The 27141-nt window shown below is 43.4% G+C and overlaps 1 protein-coding gene across 3 annotated transcripts in view; it reads right to left on the bottom strand.

The window, feature by feature from the left end:
• ASTN2 (astrotactin 2) overlaps positions 1-27141 on the bottom strand; it is an 895599-nt gene that overhangs the window by 614386 nt on the left and 254072 nt on the right. For all 3 annotated transcript variants that reach the window (XM_059925469.1, XM_059925467.1, XM_059925466.1), the window contains exon 4: positions 7774-7926. In XM_059925469.1, coding sequence (XP_059781452.1) covers positions 7774-7926 — 153 coding nt within the window. The remainder of the gene's footprint in view (positions 1-7773; positions 7927-27141) is intronic.

Raw genomic sequence — 27141 nt, forward strand, 5'->3', positions numbered from 1 at the left:
GATGCCTGGAGAGTGGAAAGTCGTGTCCAAGATCACACAGCCCGTGTGATTAACCTAGTCTACTAATTCATCAAGCATTAACTGAGTGTCTGCTATTTGTCAGGACTAGTCTAGTCAATGGAAGCACAGGCATGACCTGTACATAGTCACTGTGTTTCAGGAGATTAATTAAGGGAGAAGAGAAGTGGCCTTAAATTGCTCTCATAAAAGGTAATAAGTGACAAATATCATAAGAAAGATAGAGAAGAGGTTATCGAAGTTTGGAGGAAGTATGCATGACTTTCATGTGGGAAAAATTTGGAAAGACTTCCTGAAGAAAGTAGCTTTAAGGTTTTGTTTGGAAGGAAGAGTAGGGTTTGGGGCATGTGGCGATGGAGAGAGGGAGGAAAATCAAGCAGGAGAAATGTCACAGAGGTAGAGAGGCAAGGGGTTATTTCATCATAGATTTAGGGCTAGACTCTAGGTAGCTGGGGTCTATCCAGTCTTCTTTCTATCCCTGTAACTATCTCATGGTTTCAAGTTGAATGCCATTTTGATTATGCAGTTTCAAAACTACCTTTGGCAAAAGGGGGAGTGAGCTCCACCCAAAACTCCTTGGTAGGAAGGGGATGCTATTAAGGGGGCACAGGGAACAAAGATGGAAACCAAAGAAATAAAGACGTATCTGGTTGGCTGTCGTTTTAATGGTTAAGTGCAGCAACAATCCAATAAGGCATATAATTTAAAGCCCTTAATATTTATGAATATTTTTCTCCAACTAAGTGAATAATCCATAGCTACTTACTAGTAAAGAGTACACACACACACCACATAAACCTGCATTCTAAAGGACAGTGTCCCCCAGTAAAAGAGCACATCAAGGCTTATCTATCAGGGAGGATAAAGAAGCCAGAATGTGCCTCTCTTCCCAGCGTGGGGACGCAGCTGGGGATTGTGGGAGTGATATCCAGAGCCTGGCTCTGATGGAGATTCTGATTCCTGCCCACTTCACCAGCACTCGCTTTGTTCACAGTTTTCCCCAGATATTCCCATAATGCCCTGCACAGTGTCACTCACATGTTACCTTTGCATATTTCTTTCTTCTGCTAGCAATACCTTCCCAATCTCTCTCCTCAGTTGATACCACTGCATTCTTCAAGGGCTACTTCCACAGTGAAGCCTTCTTTAATTATTCTCCCAGCTTTGTAAACACCCCAGGCCAGCTCACACCACCTTCCTATGCATTCCTTGTGGTGCAAATGTCTAATCACCTACTTCATTCACTAAATGATGAAGTGCTGGTTGGCAGGGATCTGGGTGGCACATCCTACATTTGTATGACTTAGTGAAAAAAGCTGGGTGAGTGCCTTTCAAATGCACAGAACACTGGACAGTGGCATAACCACTGGGTTTGCTGCTCCTCAGGTCATAGAACTGGCTCTCTGGGGCCAGAGGGAGCTTGTAGGGGGCAGTCCTGACTCTTTGTTAGCTAAGAAACAGAGATACCTCACTTTCCAGAACCTTGTAGCTCCTGATCACCCTCACAGAAGCACTGATGATACAGGAACACCTACCAATGCAAGAGAACTACAACCTCTTCCTTCCAGTATCTAGACTAGGCTGATACAATTTCACAGCTCAAAGATCTTAGCCAGGCTAGCTAAGACAAAAACTATAGTCATCTGGGAACTGAAATATGGGCTCTGTCTAGGCTCTGAATTCACAATTCTACAGTCTATTAGCTGGGTACACTTGGGCAAGTCACTTAACCTACCTAAGCTTGAATTTCCTGTTTTGTAGAATAGGGATAATTATAGTCCTTACCTTATGGGATGTGGGGAGCTTTTAAATGAGATAATATATGATGAGTATAGTACTGAGAACACACTAAATGCTCAGTAAGTGCTAGTTGCACCACATCTTCTTAACCCTTTGTATTCCATGAAGCTCCCAACTAGCTTCTTTTATTCATCCAGGCATTCATGCATCCATCCACCTATTCGTATATTCTCCCATTCAGCCAATTGCTATTCTATGCCAGTTCTATGTTAGGCATTTGGTCTTCAGAGAGACATAAATCACTGTCCTTTCCATCATGGGACTGTCAGAGATGATGAGGGAAGCAGATGTGTCCTGTAATGAAGGCTGTGATAGAAAGCAGCACGGGGGCTACAAGTGCCCAAAGGAGCAGCTCACTCAGCCTGGATTAGGGCTGAGGGTGGGCTGGGGGGTGGGGTCTTCACAGAGAAAATCTTGAGACCAGAATTTGAAACATGAGTAGCAATCTGCTGCCTAGAGAAGAGAGGGAGGGGCTTTCAGGTAAAGGATGATCATTACACAGATTTGGAAACCAAGTCATTTTGGGGGAAGAGGAAAACGGACAGTGTGCTGGAGGCTGCAGAATACAGTGGCTTGGGGGGATTCAGAGGTAGGCTGGAGTCCAGGCTAGGAAGGAGCCTTGTGTAGCCGGCTCTGGCAACTTTCTAATCCTATTAAACAGTGTGCCCTAAATCCTACAGACTCTTCCTTCTAAAACTGGGTAAGTGTATCCTTAATGGGACATTGAAAAATAGAATGATGTTGACATTATCACTGTCATGAGAGTGATACTGACAAATGTAAAAGTAATAATAAAACAGTAGCCATAAGAGTAGTAAATAATAAAATAATAGAACACATGTTCTGTGTGCACCTTTTGCCTGTCTCTGTGCTCAGTGCTTTACAGGCATTATCTCACTGGATCCTATGGAAACCTATTGAAGATGGTACCTTACTATCCTAGTATAATCAGCGAAAGTATGATTCTTCTTCTCGAGACATCGACATTACCTAAAGACTTGAGAAAATGTTAAATAATTTAACTGACAAATAATATAATCTAAACTAAAATAAATATGCACATATTACAGAATAGAATGGCATGGATTTTTTTTTAGACAGAATCTGGAATTTGGGGCTTATGATGATGTTTTATGAGCACAGCTGCAGGCTGTTTGGGGGTGTGTGTTGATTTTCATCTGCCTCCAGGAAGACTTCACTGCAAAAGCCTCAAAATCCCCCAGTGCAAGTGACAGAATATCAGGAAAATGTTCTAGGCAGGAGAGTGACATGGTCTGATTTAGTGTGTTTTCAAAAGATCACTTCACCCACCGGGGTGGAAGATGGATTTGGGGAAGAAGAGGCTGTCACAGGAATCTGGATGAGGGATGATGAAACCTTAACCAAGTCAGAGGCAACGGCCCGGGGAGGAGGGGATGGATATGTGAGCTGCTGGAGGCCAGATTAGTGGGACCCTGATGGCAATGATTGAGGGTCAACCATGAGCCAGACACTGAGGGTCAACCATGAGCCAGGCACTGGACTAAGCATTTTGCAGGTTATTATCTCACACCCTACATGTGATTTCAGCATTATTAGCACTATTTTACAGATAGGAAAACTGAGGCTACAAACAGCTTCTTTGCTTATTAAAGATCAGTCAGTTAGCCAGTGGTGGAATTCAATTTCAAATATAAAGTCCCACTTTTTAAAGACCACTACCTAGACTGCATGAAACTCAGCAGCCTTTCCTCACATCCACAGAAACCTTCCTCTGCTTTATTTGAGAGCCAACACCTCCTCTTCACTACCTGTGGACCTGACTACCCAACAGCTGCCTCATAAAACGCTGTCACAGACAAGAGGACAGCACGGGGCCCTCCACCATTTTCCTCTGTCTGCCTGAGGACAGTTCACGTCAGCATCTGCCAGGTCTCTCAGGAGGAAGCCCTAACTACAAAACCACATTGGAGCTGATTGCAAGCATGTGCTCAGTTTCATGACACCGGTTCTCTGCTACCGTTCCATCTGCTGGGACCCGCTGAGCACCATGGGCCAGGCGCAGAGCCCAGTGAAGCAGAGAGAGGCCAGGTGTTCCCACTGTGGGCCAGAAGGCCCACGGCCACTTCAGCGGCAGGGGGAAGAGACAGTGAAAAGACTGGGGATTTTGACCATGATATCTGGGATTTCTGATGGTCAGTGGAAGCCAATGGAGCACTTCCAAAACTGTGTTTCTATGGCTGCTTCTGTGTTGCCAGATGTTCACACATGTTCCAAGGGGAAAAAGAGGGTCTGTGGTCAAGGTGGTTTTACAGATGATGAACTAAACAAATCTGCCCAGCTCTCTGCACTGCAGGACTTCCCAGGGTCTTTCACAGATTAAGATGCATTTGGGAATTTCCAAGAGAAAGAGGGAGTGTGCGGAATTTCCAAAACAGTTATTGACCATGGATTTCTTCTGTCCAAGAAAATCTTGAGGACATGTGGTGGAAAGTGTGTGCGTTGGGAAGTTTAGGACTGGCACGTACTAGCCTTTCTCTCTCTTGCAAAAACCTTATCCAATAGTGGCAGCAAAACCGTGAGCACAACGTTATTAAGCCATTTTGAAAACTGCTTTGACAGCAACCACTTGAGCACGTTTCATGTGCTATCCATCAATGAGTCTATCTCTAGGGGAAACAGGATCCCCTGGAGATCTGTACTGGGAGGTTTGATTTTATCCTGGATCCCTCTTCTACCATCAATTTGAAAGTTATAAAACGAAGCCACTTTTCCACAATCTTTGAGGTTAATGCACTCATTTATTCAACAAATATTTATTAAGCACTTTCTATGTATTAGGTTTATGAATATGAAGCTTACATTTTAGAGAGGAAAACAGTAAACAAGCAAACAAATAAAAGTGATTTTAGACCCTAATATTAGGGAAGGAACGAAAAATGGTTATGTAACAGATAGTAGCAGGTTGGGGATGGAAAGGAGTAAAAGTCTGGGTACCCCCGTTTGGGTAGTCATGGACGACGGTTCTGAGGAGCTGACATTTGAGTTAGGAGCTGAAAGGTGAGAAGGGGCCAGCCAGGAGAGAATCTGGGGGACAAAAAGAGACATGGCAAGGAGAAGTACAGCACGTTCTCAGACCCTACACTGGGGCTCCATTCGCTGTGTTCCTGGAACATGATGAAAGTCATTGTGTCTGGAGCACAAGGAAATGCCAAGTGAGCGAAGAAGGCAGGGACAGATTCAGATGGAACAGAAGCTACAGGCCATGGCAAAGACTTTGGACTGTGTTCTAAAGATAACAGGAAACCACTGAAGAATTTTAAGCTGAACAGTGACCTTATCTTGTTTATATTTCTAAAAAGGTTACTCTGGCTTGCTTTGGGGAGAATCTCAAGGAGGGTATAGTCAGAAGCAGGAGATAAAAGGTGGCAGTGGTCATAATGGTGACAAAGAAAGGGAGGACAAAATGAATTTCTTCCTGTATCAGTTCTCTTAGTTCCCACCTAACTTATAAATTAAAATAACTTGATATTCAATTAGAGTCTGTCAAACAATAGATTTCATGAATTATCTAATTCTGCAATTCAAGAGGGGAAAACAGACTCCAAAGTGAAGGGCAAGTTTTATGCAAAAAAAAAGGTTCTACATGACATTGTTTATAATGGGCAAATAATTAGAAACAGCCCAAATGCCTTACAGTAGTGGCCACGTTAAGACAGTTATGGTACATAAAAGAGATTGTTTTTGGAAGAATTCATTGACATAAAAATGTTTAGGATATGACACTAAGGAAAAAAATTCAGATTGATAGTGAAGAGGAGGGAGGTTATGGACTTGGAGTCAAGTGTATTTATGGGGGCCGTATTTCTAGAGAGGATATGGGAAGGAGATTCTTGGTGAATATTGGAGCAATAAAGATGGCTAGTTAAAGCTGAGAGAAATTACAAGTGATCCTGAATGCCCAAGCCATGACAAATATAAGATAGCATTTATTCAGTTCCTAATACACATTAGCTCAGCACTCCAAGGTAGTCTATATCCATCATTTCATCAGATCCTTACAGCAATCCTCTGATGTAGGGATTGGTATCCCCATTCTACACAAGAGGAAACTGAGGCTCAGAGACATCCAGTGACTCTTCCAAAGCTAAGCAAGTTGAACTGACAGGGCTGGATTAGCACTCAGACATTGATGACCTCAAAACAACTTTTCTTTATCACTATAAAATGGTTCAACCTGGGGTTTACCACGAGTTCCAAAAAGGAACTCCATCATCAAATTCTGCCTCGATTTATGATCTCACCTAAATGTGTAGATCTTGGTTTTTCACCGGATACAGGAATTCACAGGATTAAGACCTAGACATTATCTCAGCAAATAACAAGTGTCTACTATGTGTGCAGACATTGATTTAGACCCAGAAATTCAAAGATGATTCAAATAAGATATTTCCCGCCTTCAAAGAACACTGTCTAGCTAAGGAGAGAGAGAGACAAAAGCAAATGATATTACACAAAAGTGAAATCAGTGCTTAACACATGGATAAAGATGTGGGAGAATTCACACATGGGAGAATTCAGGGTGAACTGTGATGGTGACAGTCAGTGATGTGTTTGCCAATATACGTCACGCACGTTAAGCTTGGAAAGAAAGGTAGGGCTTCACCAGGATAGAACCTAATGGTTGATTAAAAAAGTCTGGGACTCAGACTGCTTAGTTCTTTCTGGCTCTGATAATTGCTAGGATGTTCCTTCGGGCAGGTGGCTGCAGCTTTCTGTGCCTCAGTGATATCATCTGTAAAATGGGCATCATCACCATACCTGTTTCATAGGGTTGCTGAGGATCAAATGAGATAAGATACGTACAGCATTTAGCCTGCTGCCTGGAGTACGTGTCAATAAATGCCAATGACTATTCATAGGGGCTAGGTAGGGGTTTTCACACAGAGAAACTGGCCTGGAAAGAAACGTGGAAGGGGGGACACATGGATTTAGAAGAGTCAGCAGAGAGACTGGAGCTCTTTGGGGGCCTCAAATGCCGTTTCATAAGCACGAACACTTCTGAAGACCCTGGACAGCCACTGAACTTACAGGAGAAGGGAAATGACATAATCAAAATCAAGTTACAGGAACTAGAGAAGTAAAAGTCAAGAGGAAGAGTGACTGGCTGGAGACCACTTAGTGCACGGAAGGATAAAGACGACATTGGGAAAGCAGGCAATGGTGAGGGGGTTCGTCCCAGACACAAGGTCACGAGAAGGACAGAGAAGGAGACGACGATGACGATGATGATGATAATGATGATAACGTTGGGGAGGAGAGACAGGGAGAAGGATGAGGAAAAGGAGGAGGAGGGAAAAATCTACTTTTGATTGCACGCCGGCTGGGCACTGCGCTGAGATGTTACAGGAAGCTGGGCAGAGAGGAGTGGCTTGGGGAAGTGGAGGGACTGCCCAAGGTGACAGGGTTAGGTAACAGCAAAACCAAAATTTGAATCCAGTTCGGTCTAATACACAGGACTCCTGCTTTGACCGCTAGATTACTCAGGCTATTAAAGGGTGGGTCCAAACCCTGTTCTGTGATCCCAGTCTGAGGATGTTTTCCATGAGAACATCCTGGCTTTCTCACACTCTCCAAAGTGACACCAGCTACAACTTGAAGAGCATCTGCTGTACCCTGGTTCTGTGCTGGGCACTTTCCATAGACTGTTGCTAACCTTTTCAACCTCTCTGGAAGATGGACATCTCATTCCCGTTCTCAGATGAGGCAGCTGGGGCTCAGAGAGGTTAGCTTTACACCCAGGGACACAGGTCCTCTCGCTGCAAGGCCTCAGCTGAGATGACTTATCAGGGGGACAGTGGCGTGGGCTCTGTGAGCACAGGGAAGCAGGGGGAAGAGGGCATAGCTCTTCCTGGCACCTTAAGGACCTGTGCACAGCGGGCGGACATCCTGGCCAGAGGCTCTGGGAGGACCTACCTCGGGACCTGCTTCTCCTCTTCCGCCTCCCTGCCGAGGCACTGCGAGGCGCTGGCTGCAGCTGACCGATCTCGATGGGCGTGTTCGCACGGAAACTCTCCTTGAACTTCTGCATCAGGGACTCCACTGGCTCCTGCGTCGCCTCAGCTGCCGCTACGGGGTGGGCAACGGGGCTGAGGTTAGGGCTCGGCCCACCCTCAGCCCCTGGAGGACAGGGCCTGGCCCCCCGGAGTGTCTGGAGCTCCCTCCCGGACCCAGTGATGACGCAGAAGCCATAGGGGCCAGTAGAGATGAATCTGCTGGCTTACGCATTTATTTCTTCAACACCGACTGTGTTCTCAAGGGTACTGCCCCAAGCCCTTGAGATATGATGGTGAAAGTTTGACACAATCCATGATTCAAGGAATCCATAGCTTGGTAGGACACATATCCAAGCATTTCCAACACTGTGCAATACTTCCGTGACAGTGGAGTACAGAGTACCAGAGGAGCACCAAGAAGGGTCAGCTCACCCATCCTGGGAGTCAAGGTAGGCTTCCTGGAGGAGGAGGCAATACCTCCACTGAGACCTTAAACAGGAGTAGGAATTAGCAAAGAAGATAGAATCAGGGTGGAGTTGCTGAAAAGATTTGGGATAAGAGAGTGCCCTGGGTGGACGGAGAGGCATGTGCAAAGATCTGAAGCCAGAAAGAACACGGTGCTTGAGTCACTGAAAGGAGTTCAGTGTGGCTGCAGTGGAGCCCGGGAAGAGCAGATGAGGCTGCAGAGGGCAGAGCACCTTGTAAGCCACCTTGCAGAGCTTGGATTTTATCCCAAAGGCAAAAGATGATCATTGAAAGGTTTTAAACAGGAAACTGGCATGTTCCAATTAAGCCCCTGTGATAACAATTACTAACCAGAGTATGGAGAATACACACAGAAGCAAGGACAAAGGTCTGTACAGAGGCTTTTGCAGGAGCCAGCCAGAGGCAATAATGCCTGAACCAGAACAGTGGCAATAAAGGTAGACGGCAGTACATGGGTCAAACAATATTTCAGGAGACAAAACTGCAGTGCAGTGATACGTAGATCACTTGGTACAAGAGCCCCATTTTACTAAGAGAAATTGAAGTCCCACCCACCCCAAACAAGGCATACAACTAGCTCCAAGCTAGCAAGCGGTAGAGTCAAGCCTTCTAAATCCTACTCCAACATTCTTTTTGTTTCAATATCCTCCAAGGAGCTGCTGGTAGCCACATTTTCAGAAATTTCAAAATTGAGACTGGTAGAAAGTTATAGAGAATGGAGAGAGTGATGGCAGAAGGGCAGAGGGAAAAAAGGTAGAAGATAAAAGTAAAAAAAAAAAGCAGAAAAACTTGAGAAAGAAGGAGAGAGCCAACATAAAAGAAAAGGAGAGGAAATGAGAAAGAAGAAAAGAAGATTGGCTGAATGATCTCAGTGTCTTTGTTCTGAGAAATCTCCAAAGAGAGCCCTGACTTTGAAATCTTCAGACTCAACCCTCCCTCCACCTATGTCTCAAGAGGCTGGGAAAGTTCTTCAGTTTAAGCTACTTGCTGTCTGATGACAAGGAATGGGATGTGTTAAAGATTCCTGTTTCTTTGATGAGCTTTTCCCAGAGTGGACAAAGAAGGCTTCTGAACATCCCAACACCAATTTTAAGGAGATCCTGTTTTCCCAGGAAAGTTTATCAGCTTAGACACACATGTGTCTGCAGGGTAGGTCATACCCAGAGGGCTGGTTTGGGTATTGGGCTCTGTGAGAAGCCTCATCTCTAGGGACATAGAGGGGCATCTGTGTTTGCTAAGGAAAAGATAATTGACAATACAAATGACCCTGTAGTAGTGTAACATACCTGCCTCTCTTGCTATCTGTCTCCCCAGGTATCTCAGTTAGGTCTACTTAAAGGTAAGCCAAGAAGAAAATCCCAAACATGGGCCCCCTACTCCAAGCCTAGGATACAGAACCCTCCAGCAAGAGGCTACAGTCTAATTCTGAGAAGCACTGTCATGCCCAATCCAGATGCTTTAAACCCAGAGAGGAGAGTGATTTGCACAAAATTGTAAGAGTTGGGCTAAACTGTGGTCAAAAGTCCAGAGCAAGCCACTGTCTGGAATCCTCCAAGGGAGGGACCCACACACATCTGTGAAAATTCACGCATTCATTTGTCTCCTCACTCATTCATTCACTCTACAGTATTTTCAGAAAATATGTCTTAGTCTGCTTGGACTTGCATAACAAAAATCATAGACTCGATAACATAAACAGGTCAGATTCTGGTTTGAAGACGGCTGCCTTCTCACTGTCTGCTCACGTGGCCTTTCCTTGGTGCATCCATGTTGGGGGAGGAGAGGGAGAGATGGAGACAGAGGGGGAGGGAGGGAGAGAGAAGTCTTTCTCTTCTTATAAGGACACCAATCCTATCAAATTAGGATCCCACCCATATGTTCTCATCTAATTTTAATTACCTATCAAAAACTCTATTTCCAAATACAGTCGCATTGGAGGTTAGGGTTTCAACATGTGAATTTTGGAGTACACAATTCAGTCTATAGCAGACTATATTTGGAGACAGGATCTTTAGGAGGTAATTAAGATTAAATGAGATCATAAAATCGGGGCCCTCATCTTATGGCACTGTGGCCTTAGAAGGAGAGTAAGATCTCCCCGTGAGGACACCAAGAGAAGGTAGCCATCTACAAGGCAAAAAGAGAGCCCTCACTAGAACCCAACCATGCTGACACCCTGATCTCGGTCTTCCAGCCTCCAGAACTGTGAGAAAGTAAATGTCTGTTGTTTAAGCCACACAGTCTGTGGCATTTTGCTCTGGCGGGTCTAGTAGACAAAGTCACAGTCACGTTGGGGGTTAAGGCTGACTTTCAGTCCATAGCAGGGTAAGATGGTGAAAACAACAACAAACAAAACCCCCTCGTGATGCTCACCATGTAGACAGGAAAACCAATAGTAATGAAATAAATGACAGAGAAATGTAAAATTTAAAACTGATGTATACCATAAAGGAGAGGTGAAAGATGATATAAGAGGCTCTAGGAGAGGAATATGACCTTGTCTAGGAAAACCATGGAAACTTGCTTCAAGGAAGTGAGCAGTTGTGACTAAGATCTGGAAAGAGTATGAGATAATCAGGTGACAAGGAAGCTGCGGGGGAGGGGGGAGGTGAAGAAAGCAAAGGAGTCAGAGGAAAGAGTCTAAACCAAGACCCCTCGGGGAGAGGGAATATGCAAGGGGCTGCAATCACCACTGGGGCTGAAATGCTGAAAGCAAGCGGTGTGAGATAATGCTAGAGAGGCAGGAAATCCTAATACTAACGCTAACCTTGACCCTCACCCTAACCCCCACCCTGACCCTAACTCTTCTGGGCCTTGTTAAGAATAGAACATACTGAAGGTTTTAGATAGGAAAGTGACTTGATCAGATCTTCACTTAGAGAAGATCGCTCTGGCAGTAGAAAGGATGCATTGGAGAAGGACAGAAAGGGAAGTGAGAAGACCAACTAGGAAGGTGGTACCACATTACAGAAGTCCTTGTAGGAGATGCTAGGTAGTAGAGGTGGAGATAGGGACAGAGCAGGAGAGAGAGTAGAGACAGAAATGTTAGAACAGTGGAGATAGAGCAGGGAGCACATTTGAGAGTTATTTTGTAGGTACCCCTCCCTGAGAATGTGGTGATTTATTGGAAAAGGGGGATAAGGGAGAGCGAGGTAGAGAGGATGACTCCTGGCCTTCTGGCATCCACAGAAGCAGAACGATGGTACCTCTCAGTGAGAGGAGGGACACTGAAAGAGGAGTGAACTGAGTTTGGTTTTAGGTGAGAGCCCTTGGTGCCTCCCAGATGTCTACGTGGAGAGGTGCTGAGCAGACAGCAAGCTATGTGGGTCTCGCACTCACAGAGAGAACTGGACCCTGTGGAGGCCCCACACATGCGTTCTTTGGAACAGGCAGAGAGGCAGTGTGTGTAGTGGTGACGCATGTTAGCTTCTGGCACAGTGGAGGCTACGGAACATGTATCCATTCCTGATCTGCACTGCCTGATCTCCCTTTGCACCCCCAGATCCGTCTTCCACCCACAGGTTCATTCTGCCCCACTCTATGGCCTGGAGGCAGACCCTCAAGGGGCTATTTCACAGATCTTTCTTATCTGGCTACTAGTTGAGTTTGCCCAGGGAGATGCTCTGGCAGGAAATGGGAGGAGGGAATTTGAGGGGATGTCTTCCCTTACTCCTTTCCTGTTTCTGCATTGTATTTCTGATAGAGAAGGGGACACTCAACAACCACAGCTTCTGCCAGGGCCCCTTTCCCACAAATCCATTTTCCCCAGACTCCAGCAAAACCATGTCCTCTCCCTGCACCTTCAGTTCTAGGAATTAGTGGTGGCTTCCTGATAATTATTTTTCCTGGTGCCTCAATACCCCCTTCCCCATTGATTCTCTTCACTCTGTCTACACCTCTATAAATAGTAGCTTCGTTGAACTTCACCTAAAAATCCCATTGGAGGGTGCCTTCTTTGCCCAGCTGGAACCTTGACTGATACATCATCCCTTTTCATCGAGGCTCTGACATTCAGCAATTCCTAAAGGTCAGCCTCTTCCCGTCCTGTTATTTCTGCTTTACTTTCTCCTAAGCTGATGCAGATTTGACCAGCGGGGAGGAGAGGAAGACACTCAGAGAGGCAAGATTTGCTCCCCTGAGCTGCAAGGGAGCTGCAAGGGTTTCTGATCCCGACCGTGGCAGATCCCATCCATCTGTCTGGCTGCTCTTGCCTTGGCGACATTGCCAAGAGCCCAGACAGGCTTAGAGGGGGAGGTGCTTATGCAAACCCCTCCACGGCCTATTTCATCCTCTGTACCACTCTCTCCTGACCCCTTCCCTCTCAATCCCATTCGGTAGCTCTATCAATATCAATATATCAAGTTGTCCAAACAAGCCACGTTACCTCCTGGTACCCGCTGAGCTCTGCCTCCCCAGAGCAGCAAAATGCTCACCCGTCGCCTGGATGAATGCAACAGATGGTGCTTGATCTGAGCATCACAGCAGGCCCAGGAAAGGGAGGGTGAAGAGGGGGAAGCAGCCCTTTCTAATTGACATATGAGAGACTGTCAAGCTTAATGGGAATGAACCACTGGGGACCGTGGAGAGAAGCCCCGGTCCCCAAGCCAAGACAGAGAGAGAAAAGAGGAGAGAAAAAAGGAGGAGGGAGAGAAAACAAGAATGGCAAGGAAAACTGTGCTCAGTAATCAAGGGCAGGGGGTGAAAAGGGAAGCAAAGAAGAGTGGAAAGGAGGGGAGAGAGCTGGAAAATAATACAGAGAGAACAGAAAGGGAAGGGTAGGAAGGACAGGAGAGGAGACAGAGACAGCGAGAGAAGGGAAAGGAGAAGGCAGACCCCGAGTACCACCGCAAAGGCATAAGGGTTGTGTTTGTTTCCAGCCAACAGGCAAGCTTCAGCCTGATACTCGGCCCTGAAGAACAGGCACTGCATGCCCTGTCTACACTGGCATTCAGCAAGTCCCCATTCAAACACTCACGCGCTGTTCTCTCCCCCGCACAGCCTGGGATGTTCTATCACTGTAACTTGTATGGGTTTGGGTTCAAGTTCCTGTATCACCTTTATCATTACCCTCTTTAATTTTTCTAGACTCACCCAGCCTACATAAGAAGAAAATTCACAAGTCTTGAAAACTTCACCAATTCTCTGCCAGGCAAGGAAGCTGGCATTTCTTTATGTTTTCTCATTTATTCCTCCTAACAACTTTGAAAGGTAAGTGTCATTAGCTGTTTAAAATGAGGAAATTGAGGCTCAGAGAAGTTAACTAAGCTCCGAGGGTCACATCCTTAAAAATGGCAGAGCTGGGATTTAGACTAAGGTTATGATGACTCTGACGCCCGGGTTCCATTCACTGCACCACCGCACACCTACTCTTTCTGTCCCTCCTGGTGGATGGACATGGATATCCCAGTCTTTGAGTTTGGATGTGACTTTTCTGAGCCTGGAAAGTGACTCTAAAAGCTCAGCCCCTCTTAAATCATCTGGGCAAGGAGCTCCCGGCAATCTGGTCCTGGCTGGAGCCAGGGGCTCAACTTGACTGGAGTCTGACCTGCTCTGCCAAGGAACGTTGTTCAGTGTCGATGGTCAAGACTGTCCAGCCTCGAGGTCCTAGGTTCAGCTCATGCCCTGCGGGGTCAGTTTTGTCTCACTACAGAACTATGTTCAGAGAACCAAGCAAAAGGTGGGTATTACTTGGCCATACTGCCTAGTGCAAAGTGTGAGAAAGCCCACCCGAGTTCCAATGTCAGCTCTGCCATTGTGTGACCTAGAGCCACTCCCTTCTCTTTTACAACTCTCAGTTTCCCTGAATGTCTGCAGGGTTGTTGGGAGGATTAAACATAATTATGTACATAATTGTCTAACAGAGCTTCTGGAACACAGTAAGTGATCAAGAGTGGCCATAACCCAACTTTCTCTCACTCTTCAGCTTTATGATTGCTCAATCCATTCATTCATTCATTCATTCATTCATTCACTCATTGTGAAAGGCATCTGCATTGTAAGATATTCACTTTGAAAATTATTTTAGAGAATATACATTTTCCCTTTTACACAGATGTGAAAACAGAGGCACCATGAGACAAAGTCATGATAAAAGTCAGCAGCGGACCAAGGTCCAGCACTCAAGTCTCTTATTTCTACTTCTCCACTCCATTTCCCCAAATTCTAGGATCATTTTAACCTCAGATCTTATGACGATTAATTTTACGTGTCAACTTCGCAAAGCTGTGGTACCCAGATGTTTAGTCAAACATTTTCCTAGATGTTCCCGTGAAAGTATTTTTTAGAGGACATTAATATTTAAATTAGTAGCTTTTGAATAACACAACCCTCCATAATCTGGGTGGGCTTCATCCAACTGAAGGCCTTAACAGAGAAAAGACTGACCTCCCCCCAAGGAGAAAGGAACTCTGCTAGCAGGCTACCTTCAGACTTGAGCTGTGACAACTCTTCCCTGGACCTCTAGCCTCCTAGCCTACCTTGAAAATTTTGGACTTGTCAGTTTCCACAGTCACATGAGATGATTCTTTAAATCTCTCTAGATATCATTAGATAGATAGACAGACAGACATCCGGATGGGATGTATATAACCAAAAGATGATGTATCTACACGTGTCTATATCTACATCTCCTATTGATTGTTTCTCTGGAGAACCCTAATATAGACCTCAATTTTCATATCCAAGCTTTGGGCTGGGCACACTCAAATGTCAGGTTTGTGGGGGCATAGGTAATAAGAGAAGACATCCCAGCCCTAAAGAACATCTCAGCTAGGAAGACCTGGTATAAACGCAAAGAACCATCAAATTTGGAAGTTGTGAGAATCCAGTTCCAGAACCCGACATTCCATTTCATATAGGAGTCATCTTTTCATGAAAGAAGAAAGAAGTAGCAAAGAAAACAGCCAGCCAGTATTCCCTAGCCAGATGAGAATGCTCCATGACTAGAATACATTTAAAACCCATGTACGCATTTTTTTAAAATGGTCAGCTCTTCCCAATTCTCAGGGATAAAATTGATGGATAGAATTTTCTTTTTAGTTTTTTCTTCCATATATTTTCTTAAACCTTTGGTGCCTGGCACAGCTTATCTTCAAACAAGTGCCAGCAGACAAGACAAATGAACAAACAGCAACAAATATAAATTGGAAAACTTGGGACTAGCCTTTTCTTATGTACACTATCTTGGGTCTGTCAGTTAATACTGCAGACTTGTAGACTGATCATAATTTCTGCTGGAGAACTGCATTGAGTTTGAATGACTGAATTAAATGTAATGATATTTTCCTCTGCTCTGTTAAAAACACAATACCATCCAGGTTCTATGGAGCTGGTTCCACAGTTCCTAGCCAGGGCACAGATGGTCTTGAAGATTCCTTGCAGCTCCATGGCCTTGTAGTTATAAATGTAAATGAAATGTGCTTTCAACAAGATGAATGCAATAACCACAGGCACTGCTTGCTTCAGTCTGCAAAGCACTTTCACCTCTTTCAGCTAATGCTGTCTTTACCACCTCCCATTTTATAGAGACCATAGAGGCAAAGGAGATTTCCAAAGGGTGGGCTGGAGTTGATACCACAAATCAACAAGTCCTATTCAAGGGAGAAAGGGTGAAGCAACTAGATAGGCTGGGCCAAAGACTTCTTGGTCACTTTATTACCACCTTGGTGGCAAGGCATGGCTATGGAAAGGCTTTGGAATCGGCCATAGTTTGGAAAGTTAGCTATGTGTCTTACCAGCTGCAAAACATGGGCAAATCACTTAAGCACTCAGAGCCTCTGCTTCCCCAAGTGTTAAAATGAGGCTTGCAATTCCAAATTCATAAAGCTGTTTTTGGATTAAATGAGATGTTAAAATGCTTATCACAAATGCTGATACAGAGTAAGCATTTGAAAGATGACAGTTAATACTGTTACTGCCAAAAAGATCTTAAACCGTCGGTCATAGCAAATACAGGTCTTCTACCCAACCCCGGGTGGCATGTGCGTGCCCAGAATCTGACGGAACTCGCAGTCACTAGTCAGATTCTTTTCCTAGATTGATCCTTTCTATAACTGCACAGGAAGGCTATGTATATGGCTTAGCACTCCCTGTGACTAGAGGGCCACCCACATTCTACAACTGGAATTCTTCACCCAACGCCATTACTGGGTGCTGTATCCAGAGATGGGCACTGGGGACACAGCCATGAACTGAACGTCGAGCCTTCTTTAAAACACAGCACTGCTTAGTGGAAGAGACGGATAAAGATAAGAAAAACACAGTGTGCTAAATGCCCGGTGATGAGACGGCTGGAAATGTATCCTCTAATTCCTTTTGCGTGTGGAAAAGCTACAGAAAATCCCCAGAGGAGATGTGAACTTGCCCGACCCTTAAAGAATGCAGAACCAGGTAAAGAGGATGACATAAAGAGGAGCATCAGCAGGAAAAAGGGGCAGGAGTTGTAGAGAAAATCCCACACAGTTTGGTTTTTCAAGAGCTTGACATGAGAGATGATTTCATTATAAAGAAAATCCATCTTTTGAGCTATGAAGACTGGTCCGGCTCTTTCTGCGGACTCCTACCTCCTTTCCCAGACTACAGTTCAAAAGGTCCACCTCTTTTGAGAGCCCTGTTATCCGGCCTCACTACCCTTTCCTGTGCCTTTTATATTTATCTCAGATACCCTGGGTTTAGCAAGTGCATGTGGTTTAAGAATCTGACAGACCTGGGTTTAACCTTCATTCTATCACTTATTCATTATGGGACTTAACTTCTGTAAGCCTCAGTTCTCCATGTAAAACCTTGAGCATAAATCTCTCTCAAGAACTGTGGGGTTCTGTTTGTTTGTTTACTTGGTTTGGTTAAGATTCAAAGCAGTAATATATGCAAAGTGCTTAGCACAGTATGCAAAATGGGTTAAGCACTCAACAAAGTATAGCCTTTATTATCATTCCTGTTAGTAAGCTTAAGTGACATAAGCTTGCCGAAGGCCTTGCACTGAGTCAAAGCTTAATACAGACTAGGTTCTCCACTTCCCTTGTGGGTAACTCAGTGCCTTTGACTAAGGACTCTACCTCCCTATTGTGCTCTCATGTATAAATCTTACCATCTTCCCTGACCCCAGGGACACCCAGGGCTTGCGCTCTACGTCAGCCAACCCCCATGGTTACACCTTGGATCTAGACTAACCTGGGACCTGGGTATGGCTGTTACACTAAGCCTGGAAATCGATCTTCTGCTCATGGCCCCCTGTCCACTCTCGTATCTTGCTCTTTCATTCTCATCAAGTTTGTGCTGTGACCTCTAAGAGATCACCAGGTCCTGAATGTAAGGCGCACTGTGGCAAACATGTGGGATTATATATAGGTATATATAAAGAGAAAAAGAGAGAGAGAGAGAGAGAGAGAGAGAGAGAGAGAGATCTGTTGCTTATGAAGATCTAACTCCATCATTTTGAGCCAGAGGACGTTGTTTCTCTGGCATCTGGTTGGCAGGGAAGGGAGAATCCCACTCTCTAACCCCTACTCTCTTCCTTCCCAGAAACTTCACCTCCTCCTGGTTTCACTTCTTCCCCCAGAGAGTTAGCTTGGATGTTTCTGGTTGATCTGTTACTGAGGTTCACCTAAATGTAGCATTCCAATTTGCCAAGAACACCTCACTAGTCACGTAATCACAAGAATAATAATATTTACCATTTATGGAGTGTTTATAATGTAACAGGTATTATTTTAAAGTAAACAAGCCATGGTTGAATGTAATTCTCATAATGACTACGGTACATGGAACTTTTAGCCTTTTCACCACTCCTTGTACCTACCTCTTGCTATAACTTCACTGTGGATGGAGTGTACTTCATTGCCCCTTGATTTGTTCTTGGCTATGTGACTTGTTGTGTCCAGTGGTATGTGGGGAGAAGTCAGTGTGTGCCAGTTATGAACATAGGCTTCAAGAGGCATCACATATGTCTGCTCAAACATTTATACCTGCCACCACCATGAGAAGCCTACCGGTCCAAGGAGGATGACGGACATATAGTGAACTCACAGCTCTTCAGCATGGAGCGGAGTCACCCTAATCCTACAGTCTAGGGCACTGACACCAGCCAATCTGTAGATGAGAAGCAATCCATCTGAGATGTGTACAACACTCCATCTAATCCGCAGACACTTGGAAAGTCAATGTTTATTACTGGATGCCACTGAGATTTCATAGTTTTTTATTAGGTAGCATTATTGTGGCAATGATTGACTGATAAATTTCCATCTTACAATAGGGTAAGGGAGGCACAACAAGATTAATTTTTCAAGAGTCATGTAGCCTATAAATAGCAGAGCTAGACAAATAGCTTCATACACCTCACCATGGCTTGTTTTGGAATGGGACCGATAAACACGGTTTAATGAATAGACTTCCACATTGGAGTGGATGAAAGGAACCCCTCTTAGCCAGCTTCCCTTTAGACCATATGAATGATAATTATAAGAATAATCCCAGAAATAACAACCACCTGAAACCGAGATGTCTCTCTTCAGTGGCATGAAGACTGCTAGCACATCCACTCAGAGCTTTCAGGGTTGGGCTGTGCTTGCTGAATGAATGAAAAAAAAAATGTTTCACATTGTATATGACTTGCCACCAAAGGAGAGGTATGAAAAATATACATGGTGACACAGATGCATTACCGACCCATGCTGACGTGGGGGAGAAGAACACGGAACTGGGAAAGTTCTCACCTCTTCAACTGGCAGACTTTCCACCCATGTTCCTTTAAACTAAGGGCAAATCTTCCCAGCGCAAGAAAGTGGTTATAAATTTAAACACATGTAAGTCAACTATAGCAAATGGCAGGGATTTCAGAGTGAGACGAATGCAGCTGCATTATAAATATGTCCTATTTCTCAATATTAAACTCTTAAAAATAGACTGGCTAAATATATAGACAATAATGGATTGAGGCTGAGTTGGCATTACTATAAGGCTTGGGATTTTCCATTTAATGGCTTACAATTTCAATTTCCCATTTCCACATGACAGTTAGAGCAGCCTTGCTTTATTATGTGTGATTACATGCCACCGCCACACAAAAATGCAAGCAGACGGCTAGAGAGCAACAGTGGGGGGGAGGGGACGGCAGGGGATCCTGAACTGAAAACTCAGCAGATGTGGAGAAAGAAGACCAGATCTTCAGTTTCAGCTCAGCTGCTGTGTGACTTTGAACCCCTCACTAGGCCGCTCTGAGCCACAGGAAATAAAAATGCCTGCAAGATTCATGTGAGACAGTATACATACAAAGAGGTAAGACAAAACTACATGGTAAAAACTCGATGCAAAATGATTTTATTGTTGCACTAAGGTTCAAATCCTGGATCTGCCTCTTAGCATTTGCTCACCCTTGCGTACAATGGCAGTGCCTCTCTGAACCTTGGTTATTCTGTTCATTTACTAAATGGAGATGAGGATATCTACAAGAAAGATTTAAATAAGCACACCAGTTATACTATAAACTCAGATTTGTTGACCTGTTGAGTATCTACTCTATGCCAGGCACTGCTGCCTCATATGCCACTCACCACCAGCCTGGAAAGTGGGTGACATTAGTATCCCCATATGGGAGCAGAGCCTGACCTGGAGCCCAAGTTGGCCTGACTCTCTGATCTTAACCACTGCTGATATGATGCAAATAGGAGGAGAAACCAAAGAAGGATGTGGGAGAAGCAGAGAGAGGGTCAGCCTGTGGAATGGTGGGGCTGTCCGGGCTCACATATGCATCTTAGGAATTATTTTTATTCCAAAGCTAGATAATCCTGAATTATCTTCTCTTCCCTTATTTAGCCTGGTTAAACTGTCTCAGCTAAGTATTATGGATACCTTTTTTCTCTCTACCGTTTTCCCAGGGAGCAGCCAAAAAAAACTGAGCTAAGGCAGGAGAGAGGACTGGAAATCATGTCTTTAGTGGAGCAGAACAAATTCCTCCTCTGATGTTTTTTGGTGAAATAATAGAGATCCATCCTAGGGAGCCATTTGTTCAGGGAGCCTGCGTGCACGGGCGGATGGGTCTTGAGGAATGCTCTCATTTTGCTAGGTGTGCACAATGAAGTAGAGAAATGTGATAAAAAAAAGAGACAGAGAGAGATGCGTAGAGGCTGTGAGAGAACCTCCAAACTCAGCTCATCCAGTAGCAACACTGGAGATTCTGATGGCCCTGGAAGGGGGCTCACGCTCCAGCTACTGTTCTGAAAACGGGTACTCCAGTATTATAAACAACACATGCTATTTCTCTTCTGAGTCTGCCTCTCCTTCTTCACCTTTTATCCCTCATCACTCATCTCCTGATTTAAATGTCTAGAATTTGGACCTTGCATGCCTGGATTAGATGTGGGTGTCCAAGTAGGTTTTTTTGGAGTCCTCACCAATAACATAAATTTTATAAACACATGTTCAGCTGGGCGTTATTCCTCTCTCTCCTTACCCATCATTTCCATTCAATAATTTGGGCATTAGAGATCTCAATGTAAGTTAACAGTAAGGTGACCACTGAGAAGGTAACATATTTTGGGGCTACATTAAAAGAAGCATAAAGTCTTGGAACGAAGAACGGGACGTCTCTACTGCGCATTGTTCAGACCACACCTAGAGAGCTGTGTTGAGATCTGAGTGTCACATTAAGAATATTATTAGCAAAATAGAAGAGATCCAGAGACGACAAGCTAGACTAATATGAAAGCTTGTAATGGAATCATAAGAAATAATAAAGACACTATAAAAAGTAAACTCACCTGCCTTCGACTATTTGAAGGGCTGTAGTATTATTAGTACTTATAATACCAATGTTTAATATTCTTATTACTGTTAACTATGTCCCACGCACCATGATACATGCATTATATATGCTATAATTACAGGAGCTATTTTTTTGAGTGCTTACACTGGGCCAGGTACCTACTAAAGTGCTCTGCAGATATAAGTTCACGTAATTCTCAATGATGTTGTGAAGCAAATTCTACTCATCTCTCTCTTACAGATGGGAAAACTGACCCTGAGACAGTTAAGCTTCTTGACTAAGGCAAGATTTCTCAATCTTAGCATTACTGACATTTGGGCCTGGATAATTCTCTGCTGGGGGAATGGTCCTGTGTGTTGTAGGATATTTAGCAGCATGCCTGGCCTCTGCCAATTAGATGCTATTAGCCTCCTCCTTGAGGTGTGATAACCAAAAGTATCTCCGGATATTTCCCAATACCCCTTGAGGGGCCACATCACCTCGGTTGGGAACCTCTAGAGTAAGGTAACCTAGGTGGTAAGTGGGACGGCTGGGATTCAAACTCAGATCTGTGTGGTACTAAGAACCATGATCTTAAGAATAATAATATCAATAACAATCATGATAGTAATATTGATTACTTATGAGCACACTACATGACAGAGCTTTCTAACTATGGAAAGAAGAGCTAGTGGGGCTAGTTAAGTCCTCTGAAACTGGAAGTAAGTAGGCAAACGTGTCACATTCCAAAAATAACATAGAGGAGATTCAAGTATTAAATAGAAAAGATGGACTAAAAGACAGCTCAGACCAATGATAACCCTAAAAATCCATTATTCTGTGAATTTACAACTCGAGGCTTTAATTTTAATTTTAAGTGCCTTTCAATAATTACAGAGGAAGAAACAAATCATAATTTGAATTGTCTTATCCTTAGTAGAAACCCAAAGAAATTTGCCTTGCTCTTATACTTAGGAGATTGGGAAGAGGCCAGTCCTAACTCCCTTTCTTCATCCCTCCAACACACACGCAGATACAAACTCTCTTGTCCATGCATCTGGGCTCAGAAACAATTGGTCCATTATCTGGTTCTAAGAAGAAGAAACTGAGATACAATATAGCAAGTCATCAGCTGTGCGGCAAATTGGCAAGTCTCCACTGGTGTGTAATAAATTAATGGTGCCTGAGAAAGGAAGACATTGACAAGAGGGAAGCCCACAGCCTCCCACCTGCCTCTTTTCATGGCCAAGGCATCTACCTCCTGAGCCGTGTTTGAACACAGAGGAGGAAAGTGGAGGAAAGACATGCACATCTCTATCAGTTAGAGACTGGTATGAGCAAAGGCGCATGGATCTAAGTCAGGAGCAAACCTGCTGGAAGCCAATCATCTCGGTGACATTTTAGAGACCATTCCCATAGAGCTTGACGATGCAATAAATTACACCAAGATGAAGTTAAATTAAAGCTGGACTAAGTTGGACTGGACATCAAAAAGAATTATTCAATTAACTGGTGACTCAAGCACTAAAAAAAAAAAAAATGACAAGAGGAGGATATGGAGTTCATGTCCAGAAGGCCAAGTAGGGAGAGATGGCTACCTGTCTGATGACTTTAGCGCTCCCTTGCAAAGCACAGGGACTGAAGCAACACTTTGATGCTGGGTGTGGTATATCAAAGAAGGATGACAGGGTTTTCCCGGGTGGCATATAGAAAGAGCACAAGTCCAAAGACATCTTCAGTTCAAAACATGATGAGCCACTTAGTATGGCTAGAGTCCAGTGTCCCTGGAGGGATGCTGCTACAGACGAGGTGAGAAAGAGCTTGTGACCACATCAGGAAGGAACTTGAATGCCAAGCTAAGCATCTGAACTTTAGTCTGTACAGTAGGGAAGATTATATGGGCATGTATTATAAGATATATATATATATGGATTTTGATCAGAAGGGTGGCACTGTCAGAGAAGTACTTAAGAAAGATCAATGTGATGTCAGTGTGGAAGAGGGTTCCTAGGGAAAATAACACATAATGATAATAATGATAAAAAGAGCTGAAATGTATTCAGCCATTCAGCATGTGCCAGTAACTGTGCTAAGCATTTTACCTGAATTTCCAATTTAATACTCACAACAATCATACGGGGTAAGCACTTCGAGAAACTGCTTTTTGTAGAAGAAAAAAAATTAAGCTTAGAACTCAAATTGTGTTCAAGATCCCAATACTTAATGTTGATGGAGTCAAGATACTAACCCAGGTCCAATTCTAGTGGCTGTGCACTTATTCAAGAAGTCTCTATAAGTCCAGACAGAAGAAGATACAAATCTTGACTATAACAATGTCAAAGGAAATAGAAAACAAGGTTTATATTTGAAAACATATATATTTAGGGGTTAGAATGGGCAGGAATGATAGGACTTAGATCTAAACTGGAGGATATAAGAGAAGTTGAGATGCATCCTAGTTATTCCCTTTGGGAATGATATATAACTATACAGTTTCAGGGTTAACTATACCCCAGTACAGCCAAAGGTTGCCTGAATGTTCCCCTTTTCAATTATAAAAGGATGACTTGTCATTGATGCTTTACTTACCATGATCAGCTTGCCTACAGAACTAAATTAAAACATTCATTACAGAAAAGAAGAAAAACAAAGTCATGGCATGAAAAAATTTCTTCATCTCACCATCATCCTCAATGAGGGATGGCAGAAGGGCAGAGATCGTTGGGCAAGACCATGACCAGACTCTGGAATTTGGGCAGGATTACAGGGTTCAGGCAGACAGCCAAGGATGGCACTGGTTTCATGAGCAGGAGGGTTTGTGGATGACTGAACTTGCAACTTAAGTAAACACAACTCATGCAAATATTTACACTCACCTGTTCAACAAGCTTACCATGAATGTCTCTGTGGCTCTGACCCATAAGATAAGTCCGATTCTTAAAGTCTCACTGTTCCTCCTAGATACCAAGCATACTGCCTGCTCTGAGCTTCACTGTTTTCCCATCCTCAGCAAAGTCTGAATTCCCTTTCTCACCCTTGTCCTTCTGGATGTACCTGACCCTCCCTACCTTAACCTCCAGTCACAGCTCTCATTCACTTCCAACCTAATTGTTTCCATCAATGTGTACAAAACAACCGTTTATGGGAAATATCACAGGATGTTAATTTCATCTGGAACTGGTAACTGTGAAAAGAGCTTCCTTTTTTTATTATACAGAATGAATAAGTACTGCATTAATAGTGCCATTTTCAGTTACAACCACAATCGCAGGCCTGTTGTCCACTAACTGTGGGTTATTTTTCTTGAAGCATTTTTCTGAACAATTTTCTTTTCAACTCCTCCCCCCTACTCCCGTCCTTGTATCATTGTAATTAAGATAATGCAGCATAGTTATAAACACATACTGGAAGCTCAAATGCCAGCATGGACTATCCAGCTAGTGCTACGTGCTTATTGAAATTTATCAAGCAAAAAGGAAAAAGGGTTGGAGTCACTGTGGAGTGAGAAGAATGAAGACTGGTGAAGTCAGTAGGAACAAGCCAGAGTAGTCCAGAAAACCTGGCCGGAGTCCACATCGGGGGAGCTGAGCTTGCTTGGATATTTCTAGAAGGCAACCATGATGCATGCTCAAAACTTCTGAACATTGAGAAAAATCATATCAAGCATCTACTATGTTGGGTGCTTCACATATATCATCTGATTTACTCATCACGTCAACTCCACGAAGTTTGTTTTTTATTACCATTTTACAGACAAAGGAACAGAGTCTATAAGTTAGGGAAGTTGGCTAAAGTGAAGAGCTAGAACGGGCTAGGTGAGATTTAATCCTCGATTCTAGTATTAGTCATTTACTGCCATTAAGAACCACTCCAATTTTTTTTTTTTTTTCATTCAAGATTGTATTCATTCATGTGCCTATGGGCCACATGAGGATGAGATTATTCAGGCTGGGATTAGCTTGTCTGCAAACTGCAGGTTGAGTTCAGGTCTGCTTCACATGCCTATCATCCTCTTTGGACCAGCAGGCTGTATGGGACATATTCCCATGGACATTTCAGAAAGCACAAGAAGGAAACTCCTCTGTGACAGCACATATCAAGCTTTTGCTTGTGTTACACCTACTAATATCTCACTGGTCAAGTAGGCCAGATGGCCAAGCTCAATGTCAACAGGAAAAGAAAATATGTCCGACTCCCAGTGGCAGATGGAAAGTGAATATTTGCTGAACAATCATCTAAGCTAGCACACCTAAAAATCTTTCAAGTTTCCATAACACCATGAAAACCATACCATAGAGGGTCTAAGTTTCTGGACTGTAGGGGCTCATGTCAAAGGGAGGTGTCCATGGTGACACAGAAGTGGTAGTGAGTACATGACCTGGAGCTTTTCTCATCTGTATAAAAGGAAATAATATTGGCCAATCTTCCTAAGAAGGCTGTTGGAAGGTGACTGAGATACAGAGTTTTAAAAACAGGATGCTTCTTCGTATGTTCATGTCCTGTTGCACTGCTCTGCTTTATTTTTCTTCATCAAACATATCACTGCTGACATTGTGTTATACATTTATTGTATTATTTTTTTCCTCCCTTAACCATTCCAAATGTAAGTTAAATAAATGAAAAGACATTGTCTATTTTGTTAACTATCATATCACCAGCGCCTAAGGTACTGACTAAAATGTAGCACACACTCAATAATTTTTTTTTTTTTTTTTAGTAAATGAAATGCAACATTATAAACCCAATTTTATAAATACTCTTTGCATGCAACACAACAAACTCAACCTGTGCCCGTCTAGGTACTATCTTGAGCTCTGAAGGGGGACAAGGTTTTTTTGAGAGGTACAGTAAAATGGTAATGATGACGACAGTGGTAGCTGTGGTTTGATGCTGGTACTAAATATAACAGAAATTAAAATAATACATATTTAAAATATCACTGGGCTTGGAATAAAAAAAAAATACTGATGACTCAGTTTCATATCTTTCCAGCTGTGCTGCTTTGGAAGGCCTCTTAACCTCAGCAATTCACAGTGATCTCATCTATGTAACTGTTTTACATGTATAGACTTGGCCAGAATATCTCAAGTCTCTGAGATAATCTATTAAAGTGTCCGGCACAAACTAGGTAGCTAACAGGACGAAGATGAGGATGGTGACAATCATGATGACGAGCATTCTCTTAACTTGTAGTTTTTCCTGGAAAAGGTATATAAAGCTAACTGTTGGAAAAGCCAGCAGAATTAAACTCCATAACAGGTACAGCAAAGGGATGGGGATTAAAAGTTGAAGAAATCTTCAGGGAGCAAGAGGCTTCTGAACTGACTCTTAAAGACCACATCTGATTCATATATGGAGAGATGGGAGAGCAAAATCCCAGAAAAGGAAAACAAAACAAGAAAATTTCCAGAGGGAGAAAAGGGCAGAGGTCACAGTTACAAACGTCCAATCAATTTTCACACTTCTTTTAGAAATTTTAGGTTTACCTAAGCAATTCCGGATTTATTATATAAGTTGATCTCTGTAGTAACCATGTACGATATATAGAAGAGTTATCATCACTGTGTTATAGATGAAGAAACAGAGGCTCAAAGAGAGTGCATCATTTAACTTTGCAGCTGGATGAGAAATGGAAAGTTTAGCTGAGACCCCAAAGTGACACGTATCAGACATCAAAATGAGTTAAAGATAGATCACTCCAGTAGCTCAATAAATAAATAAATAAATAAATAAATGAATAAATAAATAAATAGATAAATAAATAAATAAATAAAATATTAAAAAAAAATAAAGAAACTAATACCATAATACTACTCAACAAGGACGAAGGAGTGATAGAAGACAAAACTAAAGATGCTTTGTGAGTGCCAGGCAGCACACTAGGCTACAACTCTCTAACACAGTCGTCCCCTACATATGAACCTTCAGGCTGCGGACTTTCAAAGATGCGAATATGCGTTTGCACATCCGATCACGTAAGTTAATTCACGTGTCTGGTGTACATTGTCATGTGTGTGCATCCTCTACAAGTGGTTGTGCTTTTATGTATTGATACTTTACTGT

The sequence above is a fragment of the Balaenoptera ricei genome, chromosome 6 (assembly GCF_028023285.1).
Source record: "Balaenoptera ricei isolate mBalRic1 chromosome 6, mBalRic1.hap2, whole genome shotgun sequence".
Classification (NCBI taxonomy): domain Eukaryota; kingdom Metazoa; phylum Chordata; class Mammalia; order Artiodactyla; family Balaenopteridae; genus Balaenoptera; species Balaenoptera ricei.